The 18,591-nt window shown below is 31.6% G+C and overlaps 3 protein-coding genes across 3 annotated transcripts; 2 read left to right on the plus strand and 1 right to left on the minus strand.

The window, feature by feature from the left end:
• Nucleotides 1-78: 78 nt before the first annotated feature.
• LOC145958732 (uncharacterized) lies at nucleotides 79-1,561 on the plus strand. The gene is made up of 3 exons (XM_083076252.1): nucleotides 79-517; nucleotides 635-862; nucleotides 948-1,561. The coding sequence occupies exons 1-3, from the start codon at nucleotides 79-81 to the stop codon at nucleotides 1,559-1,561; spliced, it is 1,281 nt and encodes a 426-aa protein (XP_082932378.1).
• A 1,643-nt stretch (nucleotides 1,562-3,204) lies between these two features.
• On the plus strand, nucleotides 3,205-5,423 carry LOC109796001 (ankyrin repeat family protein). The gene is made up of 3 exons (XM_020355596.3): nucleotides 3,205-3,546; nucleotides 3,618-4,013; nucleotides 4,809-5,423. Exons 1-3 carry the CDS (start codon nucleotides 3,270-3,272, stop codon nucleotides 5,120-5,122), a joined length of 987 nt encoding a protein of 328 aa, XP_020211185.1. The 5' UTR covers nucleotides 3,205-3,269; the 3' UTR covers nucleotides 5,123-5,423.
• Nucleotides 5,424-6,228: 805 nt separating this feature from the next.
• On the minus strand, nucleotides 6,229-8,948 carry LOC109796000 (subtilisin-like protease SBT1.7). The gene has a single exon (XM_020355595.3). It carries the CDS (start codon nucleotides 8,785-8,787, stop codon nucleotides 6,448-6,450), a length of 2,340 nt encoding a protein of 779 aa, XP_020211184.1. The 5' UTR covers nucleotides 8,788-8,948; the 3' UTR covers nucleotides 6,229-6,447.
• Nucleotides 8,949-18,591: the final 9,643 nt, after the last annotated feature.

An 18,591-nucleotide genomic window follows, 5' to 3' on the forward strand; every position in this document is an offset into this window, starting at 1 on the left:
CATATTCGTGAGGAAGTTGGAGATTCTAAGTTTTGTATAATTGTTGATAAAGCTCGCGATGAATCAAAAAAGGAACAAATGGATCTTATTTTGAGATTTGTTGATAAAAATGGTTTTATACAAGAGCGGTTTTTTGATATTGTGCATGTTAAAGACACCACGACATTAACTCTGAAGAATGAATTATGTGTTCTACTTTCTCGACATAATCTTAATGTTTCTAATATTCGTGGTCAAGGGTATGATGGTGCTAGTAATATGAGAGGAGAATGGAATGGATTACAGACATTATTCTTAAATGATTGTCCTTATGCATATTATGTTCATTATTTTGCTCATCGGTTACAACTTGCCTTGGTTGCTGCATCAAGAGAAGTTATTCCAATTCATCAATTCTTTTCAAAATTGACTTTTATTGTGAATATTGTTTGCTCTTCTAGTAAGCGGCATGATGAGTTACAAGCTGCCATGTTAGATGAAATTGCATATTTGTTAGAGATTGATGAGCTTGAAAATGGTAAAGGGGCAAATCAAATTTGTACTTTGAAACGAGCTGGGGATACTCGTTAGAGCTCCCATTTCTCTTCTATTTGTAGCTTGATAAATATGTATGATGCAACTTGTTCTGTTTTAGAAAAAATTATTGTTGATGGATCTACTTATTCTCAACGTGGGGATGCCGATAATGCTTACAAAAGCTTGACCTCATTTGAGTTTATATTGATCTTGCATTTGATGAGAGAAATTATGGGGATAACAGATGTTCTTTGTCAAGCTTTACAACAACAATCTCAAGATGTAGTTAATGCTATGCATTTAGTTCGTTCTACAAAAACACTTATCCAAAACTTGAGAGAAGAAGGTTGGGATAAGTTATTAAAAAATGTGACATCTTTTTTGTGAAAAACATGATATTGAGGTTCCTCAATTTAGTGCTTCTTATGTAGCAAGGCAAGGGCGCTCTCGTCACCAAAAAGATCATATTACAGTGGAACATTATTTGAGAGTTGAAATATTCTCTGTTACAATTGATAAGCAATTACAGGAGTTGAATTATAGATTTAATGACCAGGCAATGGAGTTATTAACTCTAAGCATGACATTGGTTCCTAAGGATGCTTATAAAGCTTTCAATATTGAAGACATTTGCACTCTTGTAGACAAATATTATCCCATGGATTTCAGTGAGCAGGAGAAAATTAATTTGCATTTCCAACTTCAACATTTCATTGTTGATGCTCGTCAAGATTCAAATTTGAAGAATTTATCAACAATGCAAGAGTTGTGTACATGTTTGGCAACAACAAAAAAGTCAGAAGTTTACTACTTGATTGATAGATTACTTCGTCTTATCATGACTCTTCCAGTTTCTACAGCTACAACTGAAAGATCTTTTTCTGCAATGAAAATAATCAAGACTAGGTTGAGAAATAAGATGGAAGCTGACTTTTTAGCAGATAGTATGATCGTTTATATTGAAAGGGATATTGCAACAAGTTTTAGTTCTGACTCAATTATTGATCATTTTAAGTCATTGAAAGAGCGAAGAGCAGCACTTTAACTAAAGGTAACTTCTGCTTATGTTTATATTATTTTCAACTTTATGTTAGGCTTGCATTTAAAATTTTATATGTATATAATAATGTCAATATTTAATTTATGCAACTGCTCTTGAATTTTGGCCCACCTAAAAGTAATTATTGGCTTTTGGATGATTCTTTTTGCTTGACTTGCATTGCACAATTTTGGGTACGCCATGTGCAAGTGATACTATACAATACAAGTAGTTTGGGCTATGTTAAATATATTATTTTGGATCTCATAAGAGACAAGTGTACAACTTATCTTGGAATTTACTTCAACTACTTTGGTTTGCTTTATTCCAGGTAACCTTTGGCATTTAATGATAGTCTTTTATGATTTAGATTTCATTATTCTACATGTTTATTTTGAGTAGAAAAAATGAGGAATTCTGTTATTTTTTTAATTAGTAAAAAATTTAATTTATACATAAAAAAATTAATTTGGCACCTCCAAATTTTTTATCCAAATTCCGCCATTGCTTTGATGTATTTCTTTTGTACACTATATTGACAATAAACTGAATTTTGATGAATACAGAATTCCTTTTTTGTTCAAGAGTTTGAATGAAATTTCATTATTTATTAGAAAATGTACTTGTGCATTGCATGTGTATTTATATTCAGTTCTTATGTAAATTCAGTAGCCCATACACTTGCCAATTGGGGGGTACGGAACACGAGTTCCATTGTATTCTGGAGGAGTCCTCCTGATTTCATCCTGTTACCGTTAGGAAAAGACTCTGTGTCTTGATTTGTCTGCTGTTTTACGTTTCATTCTTTACCAAAAAAAATATTCAGTTCTTATGCTATTAATCACATTTACAAATTTCCAATCTTGCAAACTTAAGCCTTGAGGTGTCTAGGCTTGCAGTTTGCTAGGGAAACTAATCATGCGTGTATGATGAAGTGTGGGTGGGATGACGACTTATTACAAACTTACGAGATGATGACAAGATTGATGGTCGTCCTTGGTCCTACATATTTGCAGTATCTTTGGATGTGTTTTGGTATAGCAGAAATGCATGTGTTTTGGGATATGGCAGCACAAGCTAAGAATTCAAAAGTTTATATTTTGGCTCATGTGGATGTCATTTCTACTAGTTGGAACTACTTTCCTAGTATGCTAATGTTGCGGGGGAGGTGGCATGGTAACTGTTGGAGATCCTATTCATCAACATTCTCACATTCGTTGGCTAATTCCTCCATCCGGGATTTTAAACTAAATTGTGATGCTCCAGTAAATTTGATTGATCGCAAAATTGCAGTTCAGTTTTCATTTACAGCCAATATGTAAAGGGTTTAGAAAGTTCATTGTGGGATGCAGTATCCTTGCTTATCAAAAGTGCTCTTCTTCCCATCCTTGTTCCAAGTGGCTGGGGCGATTTAATTTGGTCTCAAACACATCGGAAGGTTAACCAAGTGACGGATAAACTAGTTAGTTATGATTTATCTGTTATTATTAATTTGAGAGTTTTTGATATTGATTTATGTGTTAATTTGGAAGTATCGATCCTTCCGAATGAACGTTAAAACAATTTAAATAATAAAAAAATACTTTACCATAAATTAAAAAAAAAAAAAAAGGTACTAAATAACACTAATATAAAAATTAAAACTAAGACAGTAAGATCATAAGAATAAAGTTGTATTTAGGCGGAAGAGAGGGTTTGAGGGGCGGAAGCAAAGATGAAGGAAGCGGAGGAGCAACTATGCGAGGCGGCAAGGAAGGGTGACACTGACAGAGTGAAGGCTCTTATAAACTCCGGCGCCGACGTCACATATTTCGACGGCGAGGGCCTCAATCCTCTGATGCACGCCGCAAAGCTCGGCCATGCACCCGTCCTCTCCCTCCTCCTCTCCGCCGGCGCCCCCTGGAACGCTCTTTCTCCCTCCAACCTCTCCGCCGGCGACTACGCCATGCAAGAAGCCCACAGCGAAGCCTTCGAGCTTCTCCTCAACGCCGGTACGGTACACATTCCCTCTCCTCCTTCACCCCTCACATTATTATGATCTAATTTCATTTCAATTTGTTAGGGATTCAGGCCGAACTTATCCTGGGAACAATCGCCAGGAAGGATCATAAGAACGGCGATTCCGGTGACGATTATTTGGAAGACAGGGTGAGTTTCAGCGAAGACAAGCTTATGGACGCTGATAGCAAAGCTGTGATGATGGCGTGGGAGAAGCCGTTGATGGAGGCACATGCCAAAGCTGTTTGTTCCGGTGGTGCTCACGTGCTCAATATTGGGTTCGGAATGGGTCTCGTGGATTCGGCCATTCAGCAATATTCACCTGCCTCACACACCATCGTTGAGGCTCATCCGGAGGTCTATCAACGCATGCTTCGCTCCGGTTGGGGTCAGAAGGAAAATGTCAAGATTGTTTTTGGCCGCTGGCAAGATGTTTTGTCTCAGCTTCAAACATATGATGGTAATTGCTCATCCTTATGTTCACAAACTTCAATACCTAATTGCAGCATTACAATTGATTGGATTTTATTTTGTGAATATCATTGGAAAGTTATTTTGTTTTATTTATTTAATTATTTATTAGTATCTTAGAGTATGTGTTTGGTCCAAACTGATATCTACAAAATTAACCATTTTTAATATATCTAGAATAACTTTGATACCATCTTAAAATATGGGTTTTGCCTAATCATTCATATAAAACCAGTTTGTAAGAAGAGAGTTGTGCCACTTTTGTATTCTATGCAATCTTATCTTTAGTCTTTTCCTAATATAGTATATGTGTATGTGTGTTAAATACGTATAGTGGGACATTTCACTCAATGAGTTAGCTTTTGGAGTTGTGTTAGACTTAGACCCAATATCCTAGAAGTTGTTGTTTGGTAACTTGGGTCTATCAGCTCATCCGTTATCAGTATGCAAATATCGAGTCTTACAAATTTCAACCAGTAATATGATCAAAATAGTATATATATATATATATATATATATATATATATATATATAAAAGTGGAGAATAACCTTCATGAATTGACTTTTGAAGTTGAGTTAGGCCGAAATTCAACTTCTAAGAATTTTTAACGAAGTCTATTAGTGTCATTGTCATGCGGTTTATATACATAGCCTTGTCTAGTGGGATAATAAGACATTTTTGTTGTTGTTATTATTGTTGTATTTGTGTCTGTTGCATGGTGAATTGTATCTGGATTGTGTCTTTGACATGGGTCATTGGTGTCATGGTGTGAATTCTGTTCAGGAATATTCTTCGATACCTACGGGGAGTACTATGACGATCTGAGGGAGTTCCACCAGCATCTCCCAACACTTTTGAAGCCTGGTGGAATCTACTCTTTCTTCAATGGCCTTTGTGGTAGTAATGCATTTTTCCATGTTGTTTACTGCCATTTGGTATCTCTTGAGCTTGAGAATTTGGGGTATTCCACGCAATTAATTCCGTTGCCTGTTAAGGATTGTTTGGGAGAACAAGTATGGGAAGGTGTGAAACAAAAATATTGGCAGCTTGATACGTACTACCTTCCTGTCTGTCAGTCTGTAGAGGAACCTGAGTGATGTAAGAAATACATCTCCTGCACTTAAAGAAGAACTGCACCCTGTGCAGTTACTAATTTTACGGTAGATGCAAGTTTTTCTCTCCTTAATATATTAAAGTTAAAGGAATGACTAAAATCTCATGCAGTTATTTTCAAAACTGTAGAGGATCTTGATCCAAGTGATGTATGGTTTGATTTTAATCACATCATCAAAATTATGTTCAGGTGATGCGTTGTTGCTTGTGTAACGTACCAAATGGAATTGTAAGAATAGTTAGATTCATATCGATTTGTTTTAGCATTATTTTTAAATTTCATTATATTAGGTGTCCTTTGAATTTATAAGTCTTTGGTTATAACCAACATAGTTCAAGAAAATGCATTTTAATTGATGACGAAGGTATTCCTTTTAAGTTATAAAATAAAGAAAACTATTCTTTTCACGTTTAACCTACAGGATGTCTCGTTCACATAAGCCAAATACAAAATTCCTATTTTCCTTTGTTAAGCTTCTCTATATGAAGTTGGATAACATTATTATTAATCCAGTGGGCTCATGTGCTAATGTCAACATCTTCTCAGGTCTTAAAGCAATTAAGTAAGTTGTTACTGGACATGTTTCCAATTAATAATGGATTAAAAAATCAATTGCAGTTACAAGGTCGTTTTATTTATCTGGGATTCTGACGGAAAACCCTTTGATAAAGAGAAGGTATAAATTCTGTATTTCATATACTTGATTCTTTTAAATCTATAATAATAATGAATCATATTGTCATATAATTCATGCAGAAATTAAACTTTGGAGCAAAACCATTAGAGAGATTTTGATTTGCTAAATGTCTCGAACCATCGCAAGCATTGGTTGTTTTGCTGCACGTTGGGGATATAGATGAATAACCCAAGTGGACAACTTATTCCGCTTAGTGGGAAAAGCAAGAGCTTACTGTCTTAGTAGTTAGCACTTCAGTTTTAGGCCAATGCCTCATTTTTCTTCCTTATAACTTATTACTGCTAGTAATTAAGCAGGAAAATTTAAATGTGCTGGTAAATGCCATTCGGATTCCCGCAGTGGACCAATCACTTGATATATGAATCTGTCACGTAAGACAAGAAGCACAAAGCTGGTTAAATATGAATTACCATTCAATGCCATTATTCAGAGGCACCATTAGACTGTTTCTTTTCTGTACAATCATTCTTTACTAATTTTCAAAGGACAACAGCAAAGAGACACAACTTAACATCAGGCCTCTTTGTGGACCAAAGGCAGAGCAAAGAGATGCAATTATTCATGTTTGCAACAGGTAATTCAGAGTCAGGGCCTTTGAATATAGTAGTGAGTCAAGTCCAGCTAAAAGCAATGGGACTAGTGACCTTATGTTTCCCATCTGACCATTCCAGATAAGCAAAGCTGGCTGTTCCAGAAGGCTTTGAAGAAGACGTGAACGTCACTGTGTAGTTCTTCCTCTCATTTAGTTCCCTGAAACTAAGTGTTTGTGGTTGCACCACAATATTCACTGTGGGGGACTGCGACACTGAAACTTTATATGTTGCAGGGGCGCCCACATTTGTTAAAGTCCTTGTATACTGTAGAGTGTTTGGGTTCAATCGTTTGTGAGAACCACCCTTCACTCCATAAGCCGTGTCAAAAGGAACAGCAAAAGATGGGTAGTTGAGATCCTCCACTCTGTACTTCTTCCTTTTGCTGCAGGTAAAATCTCTTTTTGCTACAAGCTTTATTTGATTGGAAGTATAGTTCAAGGCACAGAAGAAGCTCAAGTAGTCATCCACGGTAGCATCATACACAAGGCCAGGATCAAAAGCAGCTACTGGATCCACATGTCCAGCCCCATAATCAAACGGTGTAGCCGGCAGGCCAGTGGCAACATCTCTTATGGTTTGCCCATTTTTGTAGGTTCTGTAGGATGTGGTCATGAGGGCAGACCTTATAGCTGCAGGGCTCCATTCAGGGTGAGTGCCCTTAAGAAGGGAAGCTAACCCACTGACATGGGGACAGGACATGGATGTGCCTGAGATTATGTTGAATTCCACATGCCTGGTATCTTCAGTCAAGCCAGTTGGTCCAATTGCACCAGTCCACCCAGCTAGGATGTTGACTCCCGGAGCTATCAGGTCTGGTTTGAGTACTTTCGGAGTGAGCAAATTTGGCCCTCTTGAGCTGAAAGCTGCCACCACTGGGGATGGTTCAACCCCTAACTTGGTGCCACCAAATGCAATTTTAGCTGTCGGATTAGGAGCTGAGAAAACATACTTCTTTAACTCATTGCTGAATTTCTGACCCAATGCTAAAGCTGGGAGGAGATAAGAGTCAGCAACTAGCTCTTCTCCATAGTCGTCATTGTTTGCTAGTATCATCCCAATGCCTCCAGCACTCTTCACCACCAAACCCTTTTCCACTCTAGCAGTCCCTCCTCGATCACATATAACAATTTTTCCTGCTACTTTTTCAGGAATCAAACTACCTTTGCTGCAAAGATTTCCCTCGGATTCATCGCTTGCATTGCCAGCATAAACAATTGGTAGTGGAGAATTAGGTGGCAATTTGCCGTGGTAAAGGGACACCCCAGTGTATATCTTCCCATTTCCAAGGGTGATATAGGAAGGGAAGTCACGGTCTATGGTTCCAGCACCCACTGTGGTAAGCCATGGCGCCACATTAGACAAAGATGCTTGACTAGGCCCACCATTTCCTGCTGAATTGGAAACCAGTATTCCATGGGCTGTGGCTGCAAAAGTTCCAATTGCAATAGTGTCTTTGTAGTAATCCGTCAAACCTCCACCAATAGACATGGAAAGAATGTTGACACCATCTCCAATGGCCTTGTCAATGCCAGCAGCTATGTCTGATGTGAAGCACCCTCCAAGCCAACACACTTTGTAAGTAGCAACTCTGGCTTGTGTGGCCATACCTCTTGCTGTCCCATTAGCGAAACCAAAGAGGCTGGCTCCTGGAACTGCAGAACCTGCGGCTGTAGTTGAGGTGTGACTTCCATGGCCATCATCATCCCTTGGTGACTTTGATTCTGTCTTTTCATCAATCGGTCCAAACGCCGCCTCGTAGCCCTTGGAGAAAAACCTTGCACCAACAAGCTTCTTGTTACAGTTTGATGGGTTGAAGTTCTTACCTCTCTCACACTCACCTTTCCAGCTACTCGGTACTGGCCCAAGTCCTGTGTCATCAAAGCTTTTTAGTTCAGGCCACACACCAGTGTCTAGTACTCCAACAACCACCTCGCTCTGCTTTCCATAGGGTAGTGAAAGAGTGGTGGTTCTTTCCAACCCCAGAAACTCTGGTGATCGAGTTGTGTGAAGATCATATCTAACTTCTGGGGTGACAGAGAGAACTCCCAGTTGTTTTGACAGTAACTCAGCTTCTTGGGTAGTTAGCCTTGTGGAGAAGCCATGAGCTACATGATTGTATGTGTAGAGCATCTCTGCGGAGTCTGATACTGAATTTAGAGATGAATCATACCACAGCAGATGGTCGTTGAAATTTGCTGGCATGTTGAGCTTGTCCATGTGAACTATGTATGTGGTTTTAGAGTGAGGGGTTTTCTTTTCTGCTATGGTGTGTCTGCTAGAGAAAACTAGCAGCAAAGCTATTAGAAGGGACCTGAATATCAGCATATTCATATTGTTACCGTGCTCTCGCTCCACCATTAGAATTTTTAGCACAATTTAGTCTCGGGCTTCTTTCGAATGTGTTTCAGAAACGCAGGGATAGTTGGTATTTATCATTCATATCAACTGTTGAGGCTGCGGGCCTGCCTAGAATATCTTGTAATAATTGAAATGGAATGATAAAAGGAAGTGAAAAAATAAATGGGATTGAAATGGAACAAAATAACAACCACTATGTTCCACCTAATGATCGTAGAGTTAGAACAGATACATAATGACTTAAATTAGATTTTTATTATTGTTGTTATTTTTGTTATTGATAAGAAAAAATATTATAAAATCACTGTTATGTTGTTTAAGGGGAACGTTAAGAAAGACAATTTTTTAACACACTCTTATCAACATATTTTATATATTAGCTGAAATTATTGAAAAATATAATTTTTGATGAATTTTATTCTTCATGATCCTTTTGCTTTGATTATATAATTCAAGTTTTTAATAAATTTTAACTAGCAATCCAATATCTTAGAAATAGTAAAAAGTGTGTCTACGGTTCTTCCCATTGTGTAAAAATATTACAATGGAATGAGAATTTACTTGAATTACATTACCTATCCAAAATTAAAAGGGAATACAAATTGAAGTTACGGGTAAAATGGAACAGAATAAGTTTCATTACGTTTCATTTTATTCCTTAATTCGATTACAAACAACGCAACGCGTAAAATTTTCGTTTTATCACACTTCATTCTATCACTTTCTACCAATCTAAACTGAGTTACTACGTCACTGCATTAATCTCACCCATTCCATTTATTTCATTATATAATATTAAAAACACATTTGAAAGTTAAATTTAATAAACTTTAGTCGTTGGATGTACAACTGCACATGCCGCAGTTTCTTGTGAAACTAAACTGCATAGGATCCGGTAAAAATTCTTTTATTATAAACACTTTCTATTTGAGTCTTTCTTTTGGAAGATGGTAAAAAGAAGTGTCAATGGGACGCAGAGTCGTGTTGTCAACAAAACATTAAATATGTAAAATGAACAAAAACCTTTTTTGTTTTTCTTGTCTTAACTGTTGAATTTATTAGACGAGTTAGTTGTTCATGTTATTATCGGAAAAGGCAATATACAACCTCATTTTTTATTCAGAGAAATAAGAGTTTGGTTTATGGTCACTCTACTTACTTCATATCTTATGCAAATTTAGTACGTTTGACTTGGGGCCACATAATCACATAGTATTTATTTATCTATCTTTTAAGTCCTTGTTTTGTAATGTAAATAAGAAGAAGAGAAAAAGGTAAATAAAGATAAGGCAAAATTCATGATGGATTAATCAAAGATATGACTTATCGGTGGATTAACATAAATAAAATTGACACATATTCTCAAAAAGAGGACCAAATCCTAGAATTAATGACACAACATACATTTCTTTATACAAAATATTAGACAAGAGATAAAATAATAAAACTACATATTTTAATAAATTAACCATTTAACCCGCACCTATTTATTTTACCAGATATATTTAGTCTAGTAATATTTCACATGAACCGATAAAGTAAAACACCTTAGCAAGTATTATAAAGATAATGATTTTAAGATGAAGTAGTTTGTTGTGTATCTCACTCATAAGGCAGGAAATTTATTGGTGATAGACAATTTTTTAATTGAAAAAATAATTTATTTTATAATAATAATTTTAAATTTAATTTAAAATGTTATTTTTTTCTAACTTTGTACTGCGATATGACTGTCAAACCAGAGAGAAGTGGTGAAATGCTTTGATGAAAAGCTTTAGCAGGATTACAATTGCGAACCTAAATCAAAAAATCACACTCTTAAAGATGTTTCTGTCGTAGTTTTCAAGCTCTTTCGGTCCACCGAGCACTGCTTCCGCAAGTGCCCCGACACAGCAGCCTCGTACCTGGGCCAAGTGTGTTTGTGCAATTAAACATTCTTCCTCAAGCAAAAACTTAGGAGGAGCTACCGAAAGTTTTGGAGTGGCAAGATTGCTTTCTTTTTTTTTCTATTCAATTTTTATTTTTTTAACCAAACTTTGAAATTCGAAAGATTTGATTTTGAATAAAAATTAAAATTTTTAACAACTTGCATCTGATAATGTTGTTAATTTGTAGTGACCTACCAGTGATAGAGAGAAGGACATGGTGATCAAGAAATGCTTAGAGGTGATTAGCTTGTCGTAACAGCATATAGAAGATGAGTTAAAAAACTGAAGGAAAGAAATTGGATAAATAATTTGCTAGTAAGAAATCACACTCGATAAATAGTTTAATATTATATTTGACGGTTAAAACAGGCAATTGATAATGTAATATTATTTATGGATGTTGAAAGTAGGAACTGAACTGTTGAAGGATTCGCAGAGTCTCATGTAAGATGTATTATTATTCATGGATGTTGAGAGTTGAACTGTTGAACTGCTGAAGGGTACACAAACTCTCATGCAAACTGATCTGAACTGCTAAAGGATGTTTTCTCTCATGTAAATCTTCAGAATATAACTGGTTCTTTTCAATATTAAACTAAACTGAGGTAGCAAGGTTTTAACCAAAACAAATACAAAATAGTGTTCATTCCTATTAAATCTCAATATTTTATGGGATATGATCATTATGTTATAATTAATTAGGATAATTAAAATTAATTAATTTTTAAATATTTGATCATTAAAATTATAATAATTAAATTATTATATCTTATTAAAATTAATATTAATTAGGTTTTAATATTAATAATTAATAAAATAATTATTTTAAATTTAAATTAAATTTAAACTTAAATTTAAAATAATTTTACAAATTAAATTTTTTATAAAATATCTCAAAATATATGACTAGTACCACTTATCTTGATACTTCATTCTAGAATTTTTGAAATAAAGAAGAGAAAGAATGAGAAGATATGTGCAGAAAAATTAAAATTTTGGTATTGTTTCATAAAGAAAATTAAATTGTGATGAAAAAGAAATGAGAGCTATATTAAATGAATAATAATAAATAAAATAAAAACTTCTCCTCTCATATGAGGGAAAGTGCCAAAAATTGTGAACAAAATTTAAAGGGAATGGCACAGGACTGCTATAAATAAGTTTGGGTAAAAAAAAATATCCTTTTGTAACAAATAACCTGTGCTTTTACTCTATTTTCTTACTTATTTACTTTTACTTTTTTTTTCTGTACTTTTTACACTTGTCTTATTTTATTATTTTCTCTTTAACGAAAACAACACAAAATAAAGGTACATATGATATGTAGGTACGGTGGATTTACCTATCTCTTTTGCCATACATCACACTCCAATAGAATTCCTTTTGTTCCACTATTTACTTTACTTTACATATCATATTTCACGTTCTTTGAAGAACTTTAGAGTGTACTTGTAATTATATACAAAGAAAAACAAAGTGGGAGACGCTCAAGTTTATTGTTAACTGTACGCCTACATCCCAACTAAGTACAAGTGTTCAACTAGCAAGAGCACTATTTTTTTTATATATAAAAAAATACTACATCTAAAAATATATACTACAAAGATTACAATTATAAATATGGTATATATAATTAGTTCAAAAGAATTAAAACTTAAAACATCAATTGAGATTCAAAAATAATACTAAAATTACCTATAAATATGTAAATTTTATTAGGATACAGACAAAGTCTCACATCATTTAAATAAGAGAATCAATATGAGTTTATATATACATAATTGTCTCTATTGATTGAGAGACCTCGTGAGTGGTATATAAAAACAAAATCGTGAGGACTAAGTCTAAAACAGACAATATCTTGTCAATGAAAAATGTGTATGTGTATATAATTCCCGATTGAAGAAGTTTTTGTATCCAAACTGACCAATTAAAGAGAAACTAAATGGCAATGATTGTCTTACTTTTCTGACAATCAAGGATGAGCATGTGGAAAACAGGCTATATTTTACGAATAAAAATAAACAGGGACTCTCACTTTCTCTACTTTATTACGTGGAAAAGAATAAATAACACGTTAAGATAACATCGATTCATATTTATACGTAAAATATATTTGAATTCTATATATAATTCCATACTATATATTTGAAATTATGTTTGATTTATATATATAATAATTTTAATTAATAAAATTAAACATCTTTAAAATATTTTTAAATTTTATTTAGATATAAATAAATATATGCACAACATATGATATTTTAGAGATTTTATTTGTACCTACAATCCCACTGAGATATTGGTTGTAAATAATAGTCCATAAAAAATGATAGTGGAAGAAGCACTGAGATTTGCGGGCACACTCTAAAGCTCAATCAGCTTCCTCCTTAGAAAAATGAGTTCAAAATTCAGATATTATGGCACAATACATACAATTAGGTACAGTGCAGTATTATAAAATATAAAGATACTCTATCTATGCATTATGTGGTTGTTAGCTGGACATGACCTACCACTCAATGTTATCCATACAGGGAAACACCATTGGGATTTGTTGGACAAATAATACTTTTTTTTCTTTTCCAATTTTTATTCCTCAAAATCTAAAATGATTATTTTTGGGTTCTTAATGTTTATTTTTAGATAAATAATTTCATTATAAAGATCTATAATTTTTTCAAGTTACACACTAATATAATACTACAAGTAATTGTAAGTGTTATATGAGATAGTCTTTTAACTTTATGATAAATGCATAAATAGTTCATTGTGAATGGGTTAAAAATAATAATTTTAACTTTATATAAATAAAAAATATAATAAAAATCACATATATCAAAATTAAAACTTTCTTTATTTATATAAATTAAAAATTGCTGGAATTTAAGTATTAAGTGATTCTCATAATAATTAAAGAGAAATATATTAAGTAGTATAAAAATTCGCATATTTAATATTTTAAGATTTTGAATTATATTATGATATTAAACTTACTAATATAATTTACTCACTATTTATAAATAAGTTAATGATTCAGCCAAATAATCGGTTCAAATAAATATTAGTCAATAAAATTAATTGTGAACACCGAATTAACTTAATATATTAAATATATAAGTGAGAGAATATATAATACTCACTATCTATGTAAGAAGTGTTTATGGGTTTAACTCTTCATTCATTACATACAAAATAAAGAAAATTTGATTTTAAATAAAGAAAAAAATGATCCTTATTAATTTCTGATTTCTCTGTCATGTGTGAGGCCATCTCCATGGCTAATTGTAAAGCTGGATTTCTTATTGAGCACCGCGTCTTAATAAAACATGACGATTGGATAAAAGTTAACTAATCTTAACAAACATTGGGTGTTTATTTAAAGCAACGTGTGGGGTCAATTGGTCAAAATGCTATAAAATAAAAATGAAAAAGTATATATAAATTATGTGTAATGACAAGACCTATTTAAAAATTCCTAAAAGTGGATAAATGAGTTATTGAGATGGAGATGGCCCAAGTGTAGTGTTATTATCAGCAACCGAACAAAAAGAAATAGAATATACAAAGAATAGGTGGAAATGTGCAATTTTATTGAAATGACATGGAAATAAGGAAAAAAATATTTTTTGTGTGTGAAACTTGCGTAATAAGTGAGATTTTTTCTCATTTCTTTCTCACTTATCAAGAAATCACACCGAGGGCATCTCCAATAAAAGTAATTCATTTGAGTTGTTTTATGCATTAAAAAATGAAAAAAGTAGTCCCGAGTATGTCATGTTAGTATTAAGCAACTCAAACACAAATTTACTCCAATAGTAAAAAACTTTAAGAAATTCAACTTTTAGATTTTTTTTTCTAGTCATTTATGAACCAATTTTAAATTTTTATTAAAAAAGGTAATTGTACTACAATGAAAGAAAATAAATTACGAGAAAAAAATACATAATAAGTAGATATTAAAAATAAAATAAAATAATAATAAATACATAGACATTATATGAAATTAATTTTCATCATTATTATTTTCGAAACGTTCTCAAATATGTTCAATAAGATTTGTTTGAAATCTGGTAAGGAACGGTTGCTTAAGGAAGCAAGTCTCTCTCTTCTTCAAGCAACTCATGTTGTCACGTCAGAGTCATCCAATGATAAGAAATCGGGGCTTGAGTTGCTTCATGAGACAAACAACTTTCATTATAGTTGCTCTAAATATACCCGCTATTTTTTTATTTTCTTTATTAGATAAGGATAAAAAAAGTTTTTACTTATATTAATCTATTTCATTTTACGCAAAAAAAATGTTTTATTTTATATAATATTAATATTTTAACCGGTATAATCCATAATTAAATATTTATTATATAGAATTAAAATTTATAATAAATTATATATGTAAATAAATATTATATTTAAATATATAATTTATATTTAAAATTTTTATAAATAAATATTTTTAAACATATAAATTATATTTTATATTTATGATAAATTATTTATATTGTAATACAATATTATTTTTATTTATTGATAATTTATTTTTAAAATATTAATTTATAAATAATTATGATAAACAAAAATTGAATTAAATAAAAATTTTAAAAAAATCTAAAAAAAATATTTAAAAAAACTCCTTAAAATATTTTTCTTGCAAAATAAATTGCATTTTAATATAAAGAAATTGATATACTTTTTTATCCATTCAAACAAAAAACTCCTGCATAACACTTTTTAAATTTATATTTAGATTAATGATATTTAGACATTCACTTTTTTAATTTGAACAATACATCTTATTTCTCTCTGTTCTTTATTTTATTTTTCATATTATATCATCTATTTGTACTTATATTTCACTATTTTTTCTTTGTCTCGATAGGTTTTAGCATTTGCATCGCTGAAATCTTGAATCAATACTTGCTTGTCAACAACATTTCTTAAAAAGAACTTGCTATGGAGCATTTCACAAAGTTTTTAAAACAAGCACTGCTTGCTTATTTAAGAATCGGTATTTATTTTATATATATATATATATATATATATATATATATATATATATATATATATATATATATATATATATGTGTGTATTTTATATTCAAGATTGATTGTTCTATATCATATATGTCATTTTAATGTTATACAATAATATAATCATTATTTTAGTTTTCTATTTTTACAATCTAGTCATTATTTTACGTTAAAAAAATTACAGTTTATTTTCTATTATATATATATATATATATAACATAATAAATAAATTTGATAAAATATAAAAATGTGAAATTATTCATGGAATCCATTTCAAAACTTTTATAGATAGAGATCATGGATGAAAGAGATTGAGTGTTTATAGAGTTATTTTCATTGAAAAAGTAAATAAGTGGTGTATATGTGAGATTTAGGAGGCGTAAGTGGGTCGGATTATGTTGAGTTTGGATGAATTTACTATTTAATTTTATCAAAATTTAACAAATTGAATTAGGTTGGTTTTATTTTTATTTTTTTTTTGTTTGAAATTCAATATAATCAGACTCAATCATGAACAGATTGGATTGAATTAATCATATCAATATAATTAAATTTATTTATTTTTAAAATTTAAATATTTTATAATAAATGTAAATCATTCGATATCTTGTTGTAAATGTAATGTTATCATCTCATAGAAAATAATGATACAAACTAAATTTCAAAATAAATTTATTAATTTGTTACATTGTTATCAGTTTGAACAACTAATATTAATACAAAATAAAATTAAAAATAAATATATTGTATTGTTATAATGTTATCAACTATAAAACATAAAACTTGCTAGTGAGCAAGAGTAATAAGTAGTATTCATTTAAACACTAATTAATTATTATTGATTTTTATTATATATGACAGGATCACTTCACACGTAAAAAAATATAAAACTCATTACTTAATTTGTAAAATGTCAAATTTTGGTTGAATCAAGTCGAGTCTTACCTAAACACAAAAAAATTTGATATAAATTCATTGGATCAATTCAGATTCAGGAATATCTATACCCACTTACACCCCCTAGATTGACCCACTTAAAAATTCAAAAACTAATTCTAAAACGGTCGCACTCTTATGTAACATATTAAGTATTAAAAATCATTTTTGTTATCTTCAACTGGGTCACATAATTTCTAGCATTTCATTTCTCTTTCTCTCTTTTAATTGTATAATCTATTATTCGATTTACATTACAAATAACATTTCTCAATATTACTTTAAGACACAAAGCAAATATTTGTATGTTTAGACATCCAAAATGAGTGCGGAACAAACACCTTATTTAGTGTATGTTTGGATTTCCGTTTGAGAAACTTCAAACGGACAATCCCGATTTCCAAAGCACAAAACGGAGAAGCAACTATATTGATGGATTAGAAAGAACTTGGATTGTTGAACTTAACGTTTTTCCAAACACACTTTTATTGTTTGGAATGAAGTGGTGTCATAATTGAACATTGCTGAGTATACTGCAGAAAACTAGATAAAGAAAGATAATCCATCAAGACAAAAAAAAAAGTCAAGTTTAATGGGCCTAAGCCTAAACCGTACCACATGGGTAAAAAACAAATTCAATCAATTCTCACATGCTGAAGTTTTTAGAGGTCAGCATCATGCGAAGAACAATCATTCATGAAATGAAAATAAAATAGTGGAAATGTTGGACCATATCTTCGCTACTCAATCCTATAGTGTAGTAGCTATGTATTGGATCAGATTTCAATCATGAAGGTGCTGGACAAAATGAAAGAATATCAACAGCCAGAGTTGAAAAAACAAATAAGAATCATAAACAACAGTGAGAACCCTGTATGGGGTCTCCAACCTACGGCGATCCATCAAGAAAATGACTTTTAAGTCCCAGCCAAATTGCATGTATTTCAATATCAAACCACAAATTATCAATGGATTAGTTTTTTGGGGTATAAGTAAAACATTGGAATAAGTCACTGGCTGGTACATTTTTGAAGGTAAATAAATATGCACTATGCACTGCGGGAGGCTGCGACTAAGATATCTAAGAAGTACAAATAAGGGTGTTGGTTTTAAATAATTTTTTTTATATATAAAGTTTATATTAGAACATGGCATGGCATGAGGACAAAATCAACCACCAACTTTTTTTATAAAAAAAATTAGTGGAATTACATATTGTTTATCTTATATTTCCACAAAAATATCATTAATATATTTTAGTCAACTTTTATTCTTATGATAAGGGTTGAGAATAACATTCTTACTTATCTTTTATTCTCTATTTAATTTTTATTTAAATTATTTTGAATTTTAAAAAATATTCTTAAGAATATTAAGATGTAACCCAGTAGTTTTTTTTACATAAACTCTAGAATAACATTCTTACTTATACTTCTGATTCTTGATAATACAAAATGAAACCTCAAAACAAATGTTCTCTAAAATCTGAAATTATATGGTAGTTGTTAAGTTGATTTCCAAACCAGAAAAAGGACAAAATCATTGGAAACCACTTGCAGAAGTCGTTTCTTGATGAATGCTTACGTTTTTTGGGACCTCCTTAACCAAAAGAGTTTAAGAAGATATAAATTATAGCATATCAACTAAAGCGCGTGCAATTAGAAAAGCATTTGCAATTATTTGCAAATGCACATGGCGACAAATAATAGTTATCTTTATGTTGCTTGTTGCTTCGTTTTATGCGACACTTTCGAATGATACAACCACACTCACTCAGCAAACGGTGTTGCGGACCTAGACTTAAAATGACAACGGGATATGATACTTTAAAGAGGAAAAAAAAATAGAAATTGTATTATCATGAAAATCATAAGTTCATAAGTACCGAATTATTGACTGTAACTCCTTC

The sequence above is a fragment of the Cajanus cajan genome, chromosome 6, assembly GCF_000230855.2.
Source record: "Cajanus cajan strain Asha chromosome 6, NIPB_CcT2T_4, whole genome shotgun sequence".
Classification (NCBI taxonomy): domain Eukaryota; kingdom Viridiplantae; phylum Streptophyta; class Magnoliopsida; order Fabales; family Fabaceae; genus Cajanus; species Cajanus cajan.

Excerpts from the sequence above, each read along its gene's own strand:
- LOC145958732 (XM_083076252.1), top strand. The coding sequence starts at position 79 with ATGGATCTTATTTTGAGATTTGTTGATAAAAATGGTTTTATACAAGAG. Across the intron at positions 518-634 it reads GATTGATGAGCTTGAAAATG|AAAAAATTATTGTTGATGGA; the intron begins GTAAAGGGGCAA and ends GTTCTGTTTTAG. Across the intron at positions 863-947 it reads CCAAAACTTGAGAGAAGAAG|CAAGGCAAGGGCGCTCTCGT; the intron begins GTTGGGATAAGT and ends CTTCTTATGTAG.
- LOC109796001 (XM_020355596.3), top strand. The coding sequence starts at position 3,270 with ATGAAGGAAGCGGAGGAGCAACTATGCGAGGCGGCAAGGAAGGGTGAC. Across the intron at positions 3,547-3,617 it reads CGAGCTTCTCCTCAACGCCG|GGATTCAGGCCGAACTTATC; the intron begins GTACGGTACACA and ends TCAATTTGTTAG. Across the intron at positions 4,014-4,808 it reads TCAGCTTCAAACATATGATG|GAATATTCTTCGATACCTAC; the intron begins GTAATTGCTCAT and ends AATTCTGTTCAG.
- LOC109796000 (XM_020355595.3), bottom strand. The coding sequence starts at position 8,787 with ATGGTGGAGCGAGAGCACGGTAACAATATGAATATGCTGATATTCAGG.